The sequence below is a fragment of the Xenopus laevis genome, chromosome 2L, assembly GCF_017654675.1.
Source record: "Xenopus laevis strain J_2021 chromosome 2L, Xenopus_laevis_v10.1, whole genome shotgun sequence".
In the NCBI taxonomy this organism is placed as follows: domain Eukaryota; kingdom Metazoa; phylum Chordata; class Amphibia; order Anura; family Pipidae; genus Xenopus; species Xenopus laevis.
The window spans coordinates 33,734,833-33,751,956 of NC_054373.1; the positions used below are offsets into that span (position 1 = coordinate 33,734,833).

General features: G+C 42.9%; 1 protein-coding gene across 1 annotated transcript in view; it reads left to right on the forward strand.

Moving 5' to 3' along the window:
• The window catches only part of LOC108707439 (seizure protein 6 homolog), a 356,731-nt gene extending 339,883 nt beyond the window's left edge, over positions 1–16,848 (forward strand). The window contains exons 12-17 of the mRNA XM_041581718.1: positions 8,125–8,316; positions 9,792–9,986; positions 10,379–10,417; positions 11,117–11,237; positions 15,243–15,345; positions 16,358–16,848. Of these exons, the coding sequence (XP_041437652.1) occupies positions 8,125–8,316; positions 9,792–9,986; positions 10,379–10,417; positions 11,117–11,237; positions 15,243–15,345; positions 16,358–16,387 (680 nt within the window). The 3' untranslated portion in view covers positions 16,388–16,848. The remainder of the gene's footprint in view (positions 1–8,124; positions 8,317–9,791; positions 9,987–10,378; positions 10,418–11,116; positions 11,238–15,242; positions 15,346–16,357) is intronic.
• The last annotated feature ends 276 nt before the right edge of the window (positions 16,849–17,124 follow it).

Below are 17,124 nucleotides of genomic sequence, written 5' to 3' on the forward strand. Positions count from 1 at the left end.
GTTGGCGAAACGAAACGGGTCAATTCGCCCATCCCTACTCCCTGGTACCGCAATATTGATGTGTGTTTGGCCGGCGAGTGACCCGGCTATTCCTACGTCTCCTCTATCTTTTCCACATTGACTGATGGATAAAGGCCTGGCTTTTGACTACGTTCCTTGTTTCCCATTGTACAACAGCACACTCGGTTCCCTTATTTGCTCAGAACACTTTCCTTGGTTCTCCCACAATAAAACCTGGAGGCATCTAAGTAGCGGAGGGCTCCTCCCAAAGCCAAAGGCGGCTGCTAAAGGCAGAAGAGTGGGACGAGAACCAGAACCTTGGGGTTAAGTAGAAGATACAGTTCCTCTTTTAAGCTACTGTGTACACCTTGAATGAACTTTTTACAACAACCTGGGTAAATGGAGAAATTTTCTTATTACGTCTCTTAACAAACTTACCAAAAAGTAACTCTGACTCATTCTGTAGGACCCATGAACTACAGTTTAATTAACATCCTACATAACAGGGGTGTAACTACAGAGGATGCAGACCCTACAGCTGAAGAGGGACCAATGAGTTATAGGGGTCACCTTTAGGCCCTAATTGTAATGGAGTCTACTGACCTGCTCCAAGATGGCGTCCAAAATGGCGATTCCTCTTCCCTGCACATGGCTCCGGGTGGTCGCAATCATCCTGCATCATCTCCTTCTTGCCCTGTGATTGGTCGCCGGCGACGGAACGGACGCCGGCGTCAGAATCGGGCGCCGGCGTCAAGGCGTCAGCGTGGGGACGCTGGCGTCTGCGTCTGACGCCAGCGCGTCAATTTTGGCGCCAATAGACTGGACTATAAAGACCCTCATTCCCATCCTGACCTTGCCCAATTATAGGTCTATTTCATATAGTTCCTGGGTGCGATATATTCTGTTTTGCTTATCCGTGTTTGAACCTTGCCTGTTATCGACTTTGAATCTGTACTGCCTGTCTTGACCATTCTGCCTGTTTTACGACCATTCTTTGATAAACCCTTTTCTGTACCGCGAACTTGGATTGTTGCCTTCTCTTTGGTCCTTACTTCAACTGCGCCTTCGGGCATTACAGTATAATTGGGCCCTGGACCCCTCGGAGGAGGCCCAAGTACCCCTCGATGTCGGAGGGGCCATTCGGGGATTGGCTTCTCGCATGAAATCCTATGAAGCCCAGCAGTCTCAAATTGGCCAGGCAATTGATGTTATCCTGGAGAAATTGACTGCCATGTCTCCAGCGGCTCCTGCGGCTGTGCCTGTTCCTGCCATTCCTGCTCCTCTCCAGGTGTCTGAACCTCGTGTTCCCGCTCCACCTCTTTTCAGCGGAGACCCAAAAGCTTGTCGTGGTTTTATTAACCAATGTGAAATTCAATTCACTCTGCAGCCAGGCCAGTTCGTCTCCGAGCAAGCCAAGGTTGGTTTTGTCATCTCCCGTCTGCAGGGGAAGGCTCTGGAATGGGCGTCTCCCCTTTGGGAGAAGAGAGACCCGCTGATCGACAACGCCGGGGCCTTTCTCCAAGAACTCCGGACGGTGTTTGACGCTCCTGGTCGTACTACTGCAGCCTCGGCTCGACTGTTCCAGCTTCAACAAGGCACTCGCTCAGTTCCCGAGTATGCCATTGAATTTCGTACCCTGGTGGCAGAGACCTCCTGGAATAACGATGGTTACCACGCGGCCTTTTACAACGGCTTGGCTATACGCATTAAGAATGACCTCGTTTCCCGGGAAATTCCTTCTCGGTGGGAGGATCTGGTGGCCTTGGCGGTGAAGGTGGATACCCGGCAGAGGGAGTTCCAGCTTGAACTCGACCGAGAGCGTACAAAGAGGTACCCCCGGTTCCAACCTTCTTTGGCCCCCCGCTTCCAGAGACCCCTGCTTTTCAATCCTGTTTCCCCTGAGCTTCCTCCTGCTCCTATGGATTCTGCTTCTTCCTCCTTGCCGGCTGAAGAACCCATGCAGATTGGGCGGGCCCGCCTGTCCGAACAGGAGAAACTCCGGAGAAGGGCTGCCGGCCTGTGCCTTTACTGTGGGGTAAAGCCCACTTTGCCCAGGAGTGTCCAGTGAAGCCGGGAAACGCCAAAGCCTAGGTAAGCTCGGGGAGACTTACCTGGGTGGGATTTGTCATTCTCCCCATTCTTCTACTCTACGTTTCCTTCTTCCGGTGCAGATCCAGTTTGGCTCTTTAAAGTTTTCCTCACAAGCCTTTCTAGATTCCGGTGCTGCAGGAAACTTCATGGATCGATCCTTTGCAAGATGTCATTCCATCCCTCTCCAACCCTTGGCAGTTCCTCTTCGTGTCCTGGCGATTGATGATCGTCCTCTGTCGTCTGCCTTCGTCTCGCATTCTACTCAGGAACTTTCTTTTAAGGTGGGCACCTTGCATTTGGAGAGATTATCCTTCCTCCTCATTGATTGCCCTTCCACTCCGGTTGTCCTGGGACTGCCATGGTTATGTGCACATAATCCAGTCATTGACTGGTCCACATTGCAAGTTTCCAGATGGAGTCCTTTTTGTTTACAGAACTGCCTACCCACTGTTCCGGTTGTCAAAATTTCCTCTGTGTCCTCTAATTCTTCTCTTCCCTCTGTATACCAAGCATTTGCCGATGTGTTTAACAAGTCTTCTGCTGAGATTCTTCCTCCCCATCGGCCTTACGATTGCCCAGTGGAACTTCTATCCGGCTCTATGCCCCCCAGGGGCCGCACCTACCCACTCTCTCCTTCGGAAACTTCTGCTATGAAGTTATACATCCAGGAGAATCTTCAGAGAGGATTCATCCGTCCTTCCACCTCCCCTGCCGGTGCAGGTTTTTTCTTTGTTGAGAAAAAGGATGGTAGTTTGCGGCCCTGCATCGACTACAGAGGACTCAACAAGATCACAGTTAAAAACAGGTACCCTCTTCCTCTTATTTCTGAACTGTTTGATCAACTTAGGGGTGCCAATATCTTTACAAAGCTGGATCTTCGGGGGGCATACAATCTTATCCGGATCCGTGAAGGGGACGAGTGGAAGACCGCCTTTAATACCCGTGATGGACATTATGAGTATTTGGTCATGCCCTTTGGTCTCTGTAATGCTCCTGCGGTCTTCCAGGAGTTTGTTAATGATATTTTTCGGGATTTGTTGGGTCTATGTGTGGTCGTTTATCTGGATGACATTCTTGTTTTTTCTAAAGATCTTTTGGAACATCGTGCCCAAGTACGTGAAGTCCTCTCCAGACTAAGGAAGAACAATCTCTTTGCTAAATTGGAGAAATGCACTTTTGAAGTCTCGTCTATTCCTTTCCTTGGCTATATCATTTCTCCTCTAGGTTTCAAGATGGATCCTGCCAAGGTGTCTGCAATCCTGGACTGGCCTCTTCCTACTAGTGTCAAAGCCATTCAGAGGTTTGTCGGCTTTGCCAATTATTACAGACAGTTTATAAAAAATTTTTCTTCCAGACTTTCTCCAATTCTGGCCCTGATTCGTAAGGGGGGCAAACCTCAACACTGGTCTCCTCAAGCCCTGGAATCCTTCAAGTCCCTCAAAGAGGCCTTTTCTTCCGCTCCAATTCTTCGGCACCCAGAACCTCTACATCCCTTCTTCATGGAAGTCGACGCCTCTGATGTCGGAGCTGGAGCAGTTTTATCACAGAGATCCATTTCTGACGGTAAACTCCATCCTTGTGCGTTCTTTTCTAAAAAATTTTCTGCCCCAGAACAGAACTATGATGTGGGGAATCGTGAACTACTTGCCATCAAATTAGCCTTGGAGGAATGGAGACACTTACTGGAGGGTTCTTCGGTTCCTGTGACGATTTTTACCGACCATAAGAATCTTGAGTTCATCCAAACCCTCAAACGCCTGAATCCCCGGCAAGCCAGGTGGGCACTTTTCTTTTCCCGTTTTAATTTTGTCATTACCTTTCGTCCTGGCTCCAGAAACAGGAAGGCCGATGCCTTATCCAGAAGCTTTATTCCCGAAGATTCTGTGTCCGAGGAACCTGAACCTGTGGTACCCTCCATCAAGATTATTGCTGCCTTGTTCCCTTCCTGTGCCTCCCAATTGTTGTCCGCTCAAGATTCTGCTCCTGCGGAAACTCCTCTTGGTGTTGCTTTTGTCCCTCCAGAATTTCGTCTTGCTATTTTGTCTCAGTCTCATAGTTCCAAACAGGCCGGACATCCTGGAATTCAGAAGACGACCGAGCTCTTATCTCGTCTAGTATGGTGGCCAACCTTAAGAAAGGACGTTAAAGATTTTGTCTCCTCATGTTCCACGTGTGCTGTGTCTAAATCCGGACATTCTCCTCCCAAGGGTTTTCTTCTTCCACTGCCCATCCCATCTCGACCCTGGACTCACCTCGCCATGGACTTTATTGTCGATTTGCCCATTTCCTCCGGCCACACTGTCATTTGGGTTGTTATCGACAGATTCAGTAAGATGGCTCATTTCACTCCTCTCCGCAAACTGCCTTCTGCTCCTGAACTTTCAGAACTGTTTATTAAACATATTTTTCGCCTCCATGGCTTCCCAGCAGAAATTGTGTCCGACCGTGGTCCCCAATTTGTGTCTAAATTTTGGAGGTCACTGTGTAATGCTTTAAATATCTCTCTTCAATTTTCTTCTTCTTATCATCCCCAGTCCAATGGTGCCGCTGAACGTGTTAACCAGGCCTTGGAGCAATTTCTTCGTTGCCATGTGTCTTTGTGTCAAGACGACTGGTCGGACCTTCTTCCCTGGGCGGAGTTTGCCCATAACAATTCTTTACATTCTTCTTCCCAGAAATCTCCTTTCTTCTGTGTGTATGGCCGGAACCCATTGGCATTCCCTCAGGATCTCTTACTCACAAATGTTCCTGCTGCTAATGATCAAGCCGCTCATATGCTGGCCATCTGGCAGGCCACCACTGCTAATCTGGAAAAGAGTTCATCCTCTCAAAAGAAGTTTGCCGACAGGAAGAGAATTGCCGCCCCACCCTATGCTCCTGGTGACAAGGTCTGGTTGTCTACACGGAATATTCGCCTCAAGATTCCCACTCCTAAGCTTGGCCCCAAATTCATCGGTCCCTTTCCCATCATCGAGGTCATCAACCCTGTGGCAGTTCGTCTTCTTCTTCCTCCCGAGATGCGGATCCCTAATGCCTTTCATGTGTCTCTCCTTAAACCTGCAGTGTCTTCCCCCTCTTCTTCTTCCACAGCTCCTGTTGTTATCGATGACCATTTAGAATTTGAAGTCAGCAGGATTCTGGACTCTCGTTTTTCCAGGGGCGCTCTCCAGTACCTTGTCGAATGGAAGGGTTTCGGTCCCGAGGAATGCTCTTGGGTGAAAAAGTCGGATGTCCATGCCCCCATCCTTGTTCGCAGGTTTCATAGGCAGTTTCCTTCCCGTCCTGGTCCCGGTGGTCCTGAGGCCCCCCCTAAGGAAGGGGGTACTGTAATGGAGTCTACTGACCTGCTCCAAGATGGCGTCCAAAATGGCGATTCCTCTTCCCTGCACATGGCTCCGGGTGGTCGCAATCATCCTGCATCATCTCCTTCTTGCCCTGTGATTGGTCGCCGGCGACGGAACGGACGCCGGCGTCAGAATCGGGCGCCGGCGTCAAGGCGTCAGCGTGGGGACGCTGGCGTCTGCGTCTGACGCCAGCGCGTCAATTTTGGCGCCAATAGACTGGACTATAAAGACCCTCATTCCCATCCTGACCTTGCCCAATTATAGGTCTATTTCATATAGTTCCTGGGTGCGATATATTCTGTTTTGCTTATCCGTGTTTGAACCTTGCCTGTTATCGACTTTGAATCTGTACTGCCTGTCTTGACCATTCTGCCTGTTTTACGACCATTCTTTGATAAACCCTTTTCTGTACCGCGAACTTGGATTGTTGCCTTCTCTTTGGTCCTTACTTCAACTGCGCCTTCGGGCATTACACTAATTAAATAATGAGAAATTTCAACATATATTGGTAAAACATGTCTACCTCCGGATATGTTGGGGGTCCTAAAATGAATTTGCCGTGAGGCCCAGTAACATCTAGTTACCTCACTGTACATAACATATTCTATTTCTGTGAAAGTCTGTTCAGACTTTCTTGACAAACCAAACCTTTATTAATAATCACATGCCAATACCCTCTGTAAATCTCATATAAATTACTCTCTTTGCTTCAAGCTTCTTCCATCACTCATTTGGACCCTTTTTCTGTTTGGAGGACATTATGAGCCTTACACTGTATAATCATACAATACAGTATTTGTCCTGTACAGTGACCCTACATAAACATCACTGCTTCTCAAAGCAAGGAACGATCGAAGGAAGGAAGAATCAATGGATCTAGGAAGGAAGGATCGAAGGAAGGAAGGATTGAAGGAAGGAAGGATCGAAGGAAGGAAGAATCAATGGATCTAGGAAGGAAGGATCGAAGGAAGGAAGGATCGAAGGAAGGAAGGATTGAAGGAAGGAAGGATCGAAGGAAGGAAGAATTGAAGGATCAAGGACAGAAGGATCAAAGGAAGGAACAATCGAAGGATCAAGGAAGGAAGGAAGGATCGAAGGAAGGAAGAATCAATGGATCTAGGAAGGAAGGATCGAAGGAAGGAAGGAAGGATCAAAGGACCAAGGAAGGAAGGATCGAAGGACCCAGGAAGAGTTTACCTCCAAAATGAATATTTAAGCAACAGATAGTTAAGATCATATTAAGTGAAGTATTAAAGAATCTTACCAAAGTGGTATATATATATTTAAGTAAATATTGCCCTTTTACATCTCTTGCCTCGAACCACCATTTTGTGATGGTCTGTGTACTTCAACTCTAACTGTAACAGGAAGAAGTGTGGAAGCAAAAGACACAACTCTGTCTGTTAATTGGCTCATGTGACCTAACATATATGGTTTGTTTGTGTGCACCATGAATTCTACGATCCCAGGGGGCGGCCCTTAGTTTTTTTAAAATGGCAGTTTTCTATTTTGGATTACCCAAGTCACATACTACTAAAAAAGTGTATTATTATGAAAATGGTTTATTTACATGAAGCAGGGTTTTACACCTGAGCTGTTTTATACAATATCCTTTTATAGAGAACTACATTGTGCGGGGGTTATAGTTTTCCTTTAAGATTTATAAAAAAGAAATGTGCTTCCTAATGTTGCAGCACAGAGCTTCTGGCGTTGCTCTGCACCTTGAACCAGATAAAGAATCCATTAAGGTACAGAGTGCAGCATAGGCAGGACAGACCACAAGCTTGAAAACTAAGTTTTATGGGTTCATGTACCACTGGGGTACAAGGCAGCAAGTCCACAAAAGAAGCACTGTGTTTTTACCAACAATGCACATCACTCTCCTTCCCTGTGGCCAAGGCACTGAGCAAAACTTGCTGTGGTTCAGGGTTAGATGGGGATCTCACGGCTGCAATTTTGCAGCACTTACTGCACTTGCATAAGCTCTTTAGAGAGAAAGATGGAGAGATGATATAAAGCAAGATAGACTAGAGGGAAGCAGATAAAGAGGCATTCATTTTTACATGCAGATTTCTGGTCACGCACATGTCAAGTCCTTGAACATAATACCAGAATTCTGCTAATTTTCATCTGTCACTAAACATATGCGTAAATAAAATACATCTACAGTGACACTGAATACCAAACAATCCATTCACTTTCCTCCCTAGCATATTAAATCTGTATCTTTCTTGTTCTCCTCTCTCAGCTTAATAACAGCTAATGTTCTAAGTGATGTACTACAGTAGAAGAGTACACGGCACATTCAGTTTATAACTTCCCTTAACATAAACATGCATTTTAGTAGTACACAAGCAATCAGGAATTTATGGGCTTTCATTCTTCTGTACATCACAAGGCCTTAACTGTAGCTCATCTGAAAATGCCATTGTTTCACTATAGCAATGACTTTTATGTGATCACAGCTCCCCCTACTGTTTTTTTTAGTAAAACATGTTTCTAATATGTCTAGCCATCCAAATGCCCCAGGTGAAAAGACTGTATTGTTATATTTAGACAAGTGTTTTGATTTATTTTTTATTATGGTTACAATCCTTGGCACCACCGAGGATTGGTGATTGATATGGTGATTGATATGACATTTTTCACTCTGCATTTATTGCAATGCCTGTCTTTGTCATATAACCAGTGAACACCTGCATAGACCCTGGAGATGTTCTTCATAGTCGCAGGATCATCTCTGTCTCCAAATTCCCAGTGGGCAGCACTGTGCGCTATGTCTGTGATAAGGGATACGTCCTTACCGGGAGCAGCACCATCACCTGCTACAACCGCCAGGCGGGTGTACCCAAATGGAGTGACCGCTCGCCCAAGTGTGTCCGTAAGTTTGAATGAATCAATAAAAACACTCTTTGTTACAGCATTCTCACCTACAGCAAATTCCGTCATTTTGGACATATACAGTGTGTGGGGGTCATTAACAAATGTAGGGTAGGACTGGCCCATCTGGGTACTGGGAAGAAGCCTGGTGATTCCCAGCCCTAGTGGGTCCCACCATTCCAGGTCTATCCAGAAGCCGCCATTGGTTTGTACATTAGCATAGGGCAGGCAGAGTATGACACACACAAGGAGCATAGGGCAAGCAGAGTATGGAATACACAGGGAGCATAGGACAAGCAGACTATGGCACACACAAGGAGCATAGGGCAAGCAGAGTATGGCACACACAGGGAGCTTAGGGGAGGCCAGTAATGTAACTAGGTGGGGGCGGGCCCTGGTGCGGGCCGTGCGCATTTTCTTTGCGGCTGCAGCTGACTCCTGCCGGCTGCAGCACGCGCGATCTTCCAGGGAGGCCCTGCTGGCGTGCGGGCCCTGGCCCAGTTGCACTCCCTGCTCTCCCGGTAGTTACGCCACTGGGGGACACAGAGTATGGCACACACAAGGTGCATAGGGCAAGCAGAGTATGGCACACACAGGGAGCATAGGGGAGGCAGAGTATGGCGCACACAAGGGACATAGGGCAGGCAGAGTATGACACACACACAGGGAGCATAGGGAAGGCAGAATACAGCAGGAGACAGTGAAACCACTAAAATGAACAGTTCATACTGTGCTACATACAGTGACACAATGCTGGTGCCCCTCTAGCAGTTTGTATGAGTGTGAACAGGTGAACAATGTGGGCGCTTTCAGTCTGGGTCTGAGGTGTGAACAGTATAGGGCTTTAGAGGTGTGAACAATGCAGGAAGGATTAAAGGTTTGAACAATGCAGGATTTAATAGTCTAAATCTGAGGTGTTAATCTCAGTACTGATACCTTTTAAATTTACACAAGGTAAGCAGTCACAGCAGGCAGACTTTCATGTGGGGGGTCACACAAAGGGGGGTCAGGGGCCGAAGTTGGACAGCACTGATGTAACTGATGGGCTGCACATGGGTTGTGCTGATAATTCACATTATTGACAGATAACTCCCAGTATTCAATGCTGGGTATTGATATTTTTTGCTGTAGACACCACCGCCACTAAAGGAATCTTTGTGCATAAGCAGTCGTGACTGGGTCTCTGAAAGGTCTCTGGAATGTATGTCAGAGATGTCAACCTCCTGGGCGATTTCTAAGAGACTTTTGACCACAGCTTATGGCCTAGATCACATTCTGAACCAACAAACCCCTTCTACCCAAGCCTGGGAGAGTTGACAGCTTATGGGGTCTAAGCAGGAGCCTAGGGAGTCTTCAGTCTTGTATATAATGTAGCTCTCTTCTTATCTCCTCATGGACTTCCAATGTTAAAGGGAAGAGAAACATCTATATGAAAAATATCAGTTTGTGACTTTGGTTGTTTGTTTATTTGTTTAGCCGAGAAATATGAACCATGTGCTAACCCCGGAACATTAGAAAATGGGCATCAAGAGCCTGAGAAGAGAATGTACCAACCAGGGGAGGCCATCAGGTTCACTTGCATAACTGGGCACACGCTGATGGGAGAACAAAGCATAAAGTGTGTGCCAGGGCATCCCTCAGTATGGAGCAGTCCACCACCCATCTGCAAAGGTAACAGCATAAGGTTAGAGGGGATAATAATGATGATAATAAGGCATATATAGATGTACAGCCTTTACTATCTTGACATCTGACTTCAACTGTTTATTGAGGATGTTTGAATCAACAGTCAGTAATAGTATACTGATATTTTGTTCCCTCTTGGTTCTCCATTCAGAATGTTTGTTTAGCTTCTCCTAGATCCAATACTTTTGCTTGCTGTGTGACTTTCCTGTGTTTTTCACAGTGCCAAGGGGTTTATTAAATGATCGAAATCTGACAAGTTACATTATTTTGTCAGGGACAATGATTTTACAGTTTAGTTCTAATATTAATTTCATTCATTGCTGACAGAAAGCTTATTCATGGAAATTGACCTTTCAGCATCTACTCTTTTTTTTCAGCCTCATATAAAGAGTTTTATAGCGACAAAAGTGTGGAAGGTGAGTACAAGAACAAGATCTTTTTTTCCCTTACCAATACCACAGAACTTCTCTAGTTTTACTAAAATTTCATTCATAAATATTGCATGTTTTGCAATTTTCTACAAGCCTGCCCCTATTCATTTTATTCCAGTTCATTAAAAGAATTGCCAGGATGGAAATAGGATTTAGAGAGTGTTATAACTGATATCAAAACAAAAACGCACACTTACATATGAAGTAGTGATTTAGAAAAATCTACCATTGGTTCATTACCTCCTGTAATAGTCATTGCATTTATTACCAGATCTAAATAGTGCTAACAGTTGAATATTTGAGTTTGCTCTGCTGCTGAATGGCCTTTAATCTCTACATTAGCAGCTGTTTTGGCACCAGGTACTTGCCTACTTGTGTCCCAAAATCGATATCAAAAAGTCATAACCCATAAAGAATCCATACAGTGCTGCGCAATATGTTGGCGCTCTATAAATACATGTTAATGTTAATAATACATTATTCATGGGGACAGATAGGTGTTAGGAGCTAATGGACAATAGAGCTGTTTGGGTTGCTTTGCTCACTTCCTGGCTATAAATGTAACCTCAAAATGCCCCAAATCTTCTCAACTCATTCCCATTGCTTCCCATGTGAATTACGTGAAAAAGCTAATTTTGATCAGCTGTATACTTTTACTTTTCTGAATCCGTATCTTTTCTTTAGCTGTGGCAAAAGCTGCGACTGAAGACAGTCCAATGGAAGGCACCCACATCCTGCTGGCCATTTTTGTACCCATTATTATGGTGGCTCTGTTGATTGCCTCCATTTACTTGTATTTCTCAAGGTAAGAGAACACTAGTTGCTTTGCCAAAAACTTTTTAGTTTTAAGATAGGAAACTCAGGGGTGCCATGTTTGGTAGCTTCGAAATCTTCCAGATACTCTTCTTTCTTTTCGGTAATTTACTGAGATTCTGGCTCCAACTGCACATGTGCCAAAATCTTAAAGGAGAACTAAAGCTTAACTAAAGAAGTAGCTAGAAATATTGCACATTATGTTTTGAGCTTCTGTACCAGCCCAAGGCAACCACAGCCATTTAGCAGTAAAGATCTGTGTCTCCAAAGATGCCCCAGTAGCTCCCCGTCTTCTTTTCTGCTGATTTACTGCACATGCTCTGTGCTGCTGTCACTTACTGAGCTTAGGGACCACTCAATATACAGTACACATAGAATAGAAATGTCACAATATAAGGCTGATTAGTAATTAATACACATAATTACTACATGGCAGCACAGAAATCAGTGCAATTAGCAGCAGAATTTAATAATCAGCCCTGTAGCATCAGCTTATATTACAGACCAACCTCAATTTCTGCTTGATAAATTGCAACCCCTAAGCTTAGCTTCTCAACAGCTGCTCAGAGCCCACTGAGCATGTGAGTGTTGGAGACACTTTCCAAGATGTGACAAGTTTGAAGTCCTGGATCATTGCTGCTATTGAGATACTGAAACTTTAGGCTGGTGCAATAAGTTTAGTATATAAAATATGGCATTTTTAGCCATGTTCATTTTTAGGGTTAAGTTCTACTTTAAGTGCACTCACTTCAGGAAGATACCGAAGCTACCAAACATGGCGCCCTGAGCTCCGCTGTGCTACTCTGCATATAGAGGTCAGTGTTGCTGGACGGGGCACTTATTCTAGTAGAACACTATATTCAGGGAGGGGGGCCACTGAATGGTGGCAAATAGGGGCTTTTAGCTGGAGGGGGTTTTAATTAAGAACCAAGGATAGTTTTTAAGTTGAAAGTTATCTCATTGGCCAATCCAGCTGCTCCATTTGAGTTGCTATTTGGTTATTTGTAAGTCTTATGGTAAGTTACAACGGAAACAGTACTGTACCAATAGTACATCGGAATTGCTCCCTAATGTTAACATGAAGTGCTTATCCCCCAAAACTTCAAAGAAGAGACTCGGATCTTCGCAGACTATAAATCTCTTTGAAGGTTTGGGGAATTATGATTCAATTCCATGTGGCACAAAATGCATTTTTTTAATCTGTGTTCTTGAATAAAGTTTATACACAGTATCTAGTAGAGTTAAGTCGAACGCTACTGAATTTTCTTGAGTTTTTTTTAAAACGTTTCACCACTCATCCGAATATCTTCTTCAGTCCCCAGCATTTAAACCCTTAAGGGTAGTAAAGTCACAGACATCACAATGTTTCCATTAAACTTATTCAGCAATATATAGAAATATATATATATATTTTTTATAGAAATAAAGTTAATATTTTTCTTATATACTAATGCCTGGGGTTCTGTGAGTGCCGGTCTTCTGCATAGTCCAGCCATAATGTTGGCAAAATCAAAGTATTCCAAGCTGTTTCCTAAAATAATTCCTTGGAAAATTTTTAAATCACAAACCTACTAATATGCTTTGTATAATTTGGGAAACTTGAGAAACATAAAGGCAATGACATCAGACATGGCATTGTTTTTATTGCTAGAGCCAAAGGCCATCAGGACAAGTAATGTGGTAAAAGAGGATTAAGCAGAACCAACCCCACATTCAGACATGTCGGGACAGAGTTCAAAATAGTCAAAAACAGGCCAGAATTCATAGTACATAAGTAGTCTGGTAATGATAGCAGAGTTATATAAAAGTGTATCCTATGTAATACTATAAGTAACCGTTAATTTGACAAATTCTTTACTATATACAGTATTTACTGTAATGCATGTCAACTTTGTTTCTTGTAAAATCTTAATAAGAATATGGGAAAAAAACAGGCCAGATATGAGAACCAGGAAGACAGTAAGTGGAGTTTGATCAGGACCTACAATCACTTTAGTGATGTCATGTGTAATTGTGGTGGAGTCAACCACAACACAATGAAGCTGGAATTTAAGTAGATTTAAGTAGTATCTGGGACTGTAAGGGCAGAGACACGCGCTCAGATTCGGGAAGATTAGTCGACAAATCTCCTCGAACTGCCTCCCGCCAGTTAGAATGTAAATCGCCGGCAGGATGGCAATCGTTGAGCTTCGTTTTCCGAATTCACCCGAAGTAGCAGTTCGTGGAGATTAGTCGCCCCGAAGAAGAGGCAATTTATCGCCGCCCGACTAAATCTCCCTGAATCTGAGCGTGTTTCTCTGCCCTAAATAAGCATTCACCTCAACTGGCCTTCAGGCTTCCCCCCAACAACTGGTTTGATCTCCCCTTTGGTGTCAGCTCCATAATTTGGAGGCTATCGCCCATGAGGCCCACAAAAGAAGGGTTTCCACAATGGAGTTTCTTCTGAATTGCTGAAAAGTCTTAAGAAACTATTTATTTGCATAACACTTATCTTTAACCACCTATGAGAATTGGAGCATGGTCTCTCAATTTACATAGTGCACAGAAATCTATACCTTTCCTTGTTTTAATTCCATCTACACATTCCCTACCTTCTGTACCTTAGTTTACTAGCTTGCAAATGACTTGGTGCAACACCCTTTGAAACGATGAAACTGCTGTGATTTAATATGCATCATTAAAGTTACTGTTCCCCTGTGTGATGTTTACCCTTTCTGAGGTTTGTTAATTAAAAGCCAATAAAAGAATACTGATAAAATTCCATGATGATTATAATATTCATAACTAATAGTTATTTCTGTTTAATTGCTTCCAGTTATTGTTAATATTCAGCATGCAGAATTTTATTTCTGCTTTTAAAGGAGAAGGAAAGTCGTTTAGCACTTGGGGAGCCAAATGTTAAGCACCCCCAAGTGATTGTATTTACTTACCTGAAACCCCGGGCCGGTGCTCCTATCAGCAGAAAACTGCACCGGCCCGGGGTTATTCCAGCGAGCACCACGGAGAGATTCTATTCCCGCTTCAGTAAAGACATTCACTTAGGGGTTCACATTGACAGCAACATGGGTAGCTGGGGTATATGGGTGGTGAGAAGCAGAACCATGAGTTTGGCTCAACTGTACAGACTCAACTGTAACAGCTGCTGTGAACACAACCTTTCTGCTAATAAGTGAATAGAATCACCACAATACATATTACAGTTATGGTACGTACCCCATAAACTGACTGATAAAAACAGTGTTTAGTGTAAAGGTATGTACCGGCCTTCATCAGGATAACAATATCTAAACAGGGTTCAAAATGAAAGTGAGATTTGACTTAGCACTAAGCTAGAATTTTAATTTGAAACATCCATAGATATGAATTATCCATATAGTAATGTATCTATAACAGTCCATGCAGGGTCAAAAGAAACGCTAAATTAAAGGGCATGTAAAGTCTAAAATAGAATAAGGCTAGAAATGCTGTATTTTATATACTAAATATAGACATGAACTTACTGCACCACAAGCCTAATCAAACAAATAATTTATGCTTTCAAAGTTGGCTACAGGGGGTCACCATCTTGTAACTTTATTAAACATCTTTGCAAGACTAAGACTATGCACATGCTCAGTGTGGTCTGGGCTGCTTAGGGATCGTCATAAACAAAGCTGCTTGAGTTCTGCATGGCTGGGAAGTAAGGCGGGGCTCCCCCTGCTGTTCATAAGTATGATTGTTTCCCTGCTCAGCAGTTAGGGACCATCTGACAATTCCTATCCGCAGCAGTAAATGAAGGGAGAATTTCACTGCATACAGTCAGGTTTCTTATAAAAACGGTACACATTTTTTTATTATAAGTATATTGGAGATAGGTTTCTTTTTCATTAAAGAAAGTAAAAATGGGATTTAATTTTTTTGCCTTTACATGCCCTTTAACCAAAAATTAATAGATGAAACTGCCAGCTTGTCAATGACCATTGTAAAAGAAACATTTTCTGACTCTTCTGTTACATAGGCTGCAAAGTAAAGCTCCCCTTCGGTTGCCTTTATCTTCATCTCCTCCATACGATCAAGTTACTGTTGAATCTGAATTTGACAATCCAACATTTGAGACAGGGGTGAGTAACCCAACTAAACTCAGGATCTCTGAATGCTTTTGATTTAATAATACGTGAAATTTTCATTAGTCGCATTTATTATATTAAAACTTAAAGAGGTGTTTCACTTTTAAAGGAACAGTAACACCAAAAAATTAAAGTGTTTTAAAGTAATGAAAATATAATTTACTGTTGCCCTGCACTGGTAAGACTGATCTGTTTGCTTCAGAAACACTACTATAGTTCATATAAACAAGCTGCTGTGTAGCAATGGTGGCAATTGAAAAAAGGCTATATGGCACAGGTTAAATAGTGGATAACAGATAACACCTTTATGTTCTACAGATCTTATCTGCTCTGTAACCTGAGCTTTTTCTCCTTTAAATGTCTGCCCTCATTGCAGCTTATTTATATAAACTATAGTAGTGTTTCTGAAGCAAACAGCAGTTTTACCAGTGCAGGGAAACACTGTATTATATTTTTATTACCATAAAACACTTTAATTTTTTGGTGTTACTGTTCCTTTAAACTAACCTTTAGTTTATTATAAAATGCCTATTTCTAAGCAACTTTTCAATTGGCCTTAATTTTTTCCTTTTTATAGTTTTTTTTTGCCTTCTTCTTCTGACCCTTTCCAGCTTTCAGATGGGGGTCAGTGACCCCATCTAAAAACAAATGTTCTGTAATGCTACAAATGTAATGTTATTGCTACTTTTTATTACTCATCTTTATTCATCTTTTTGTTAAGGCCCTCTCCTATTCATATTCCAGTCTATTATTTAAACCAATGCATGGTTGCTAGGGAATTTGGATCCTAGCAACCGGATTGCTGAAATTGCGGTAATCGGTAATGTTTATGAAAGTGATATGGAAACTTCACAGCTCCTTCTGTTATAAATGCTAAATGAACTTTTATTTCTAAAAGGCATTGAACTAGTGATTTATAACGCAAATGTATCTTGTATGTGTTCACACATAGGCTTCTTTGCTTGAAGATCTGTTTTAACTGACGCCAATAATCTGTTCCTTGTAGGACACACGGGAATATGAAGTCTCTATATAGATGGATTCTTGAAGGACCAAGTTCTGAGATGCTGGCAGAGATCTGGGAGTGATAAGCCTCTTTTTGTTCCCTTGCAACAAAGAAGACTTCTACCCTGTGACTGCAATTGCTCCATCAGATGAAAACATCTTACCCCGAGAAAGGACACAAACACTTTCATTGGCCGGCACTAAAACACACTAAAAAGTTGACTTGGCATTCCCAGCTCCCCATTTTCAAAATCTGGATTTCTTTTCCATAATTCAAGGAACAATATATTCACTAGAGGAATTATGTGATTTAAACCTGAATATGTTATATTCTGCTTAAAAAAAAGATGAAACATTGGAATCTATAGAGAGCTGAAGTGTAGAGAAGAAAATCCACAGAACAGCAATGATTGAATTAATGATATACAGTATATATATAGATATATATATATATATACAACTACTTCTACTACTACAGAAGGTCCGCACTCTCAGGACTTATAAAAATCATAATATTTATTATAAATGACTAACGTTTCGGCTAGGTCCCTAGCCTTTCTCAAAGAGAAGGGACCTAGCCGAAACGTTAGTCATTTATAATAAATATTATGATTTTTATAAGTCCTGAGAGTAGTATAAGACCTTCTTGTAGTAGTTATGGATAATTTATTGGCACTGCACCCAGGCAAATTTAAGTAACTTTATCGAGTGTGCTGGCAACCCTTGGACTTAGATATATATATATCTATATATCTATATATCTATATA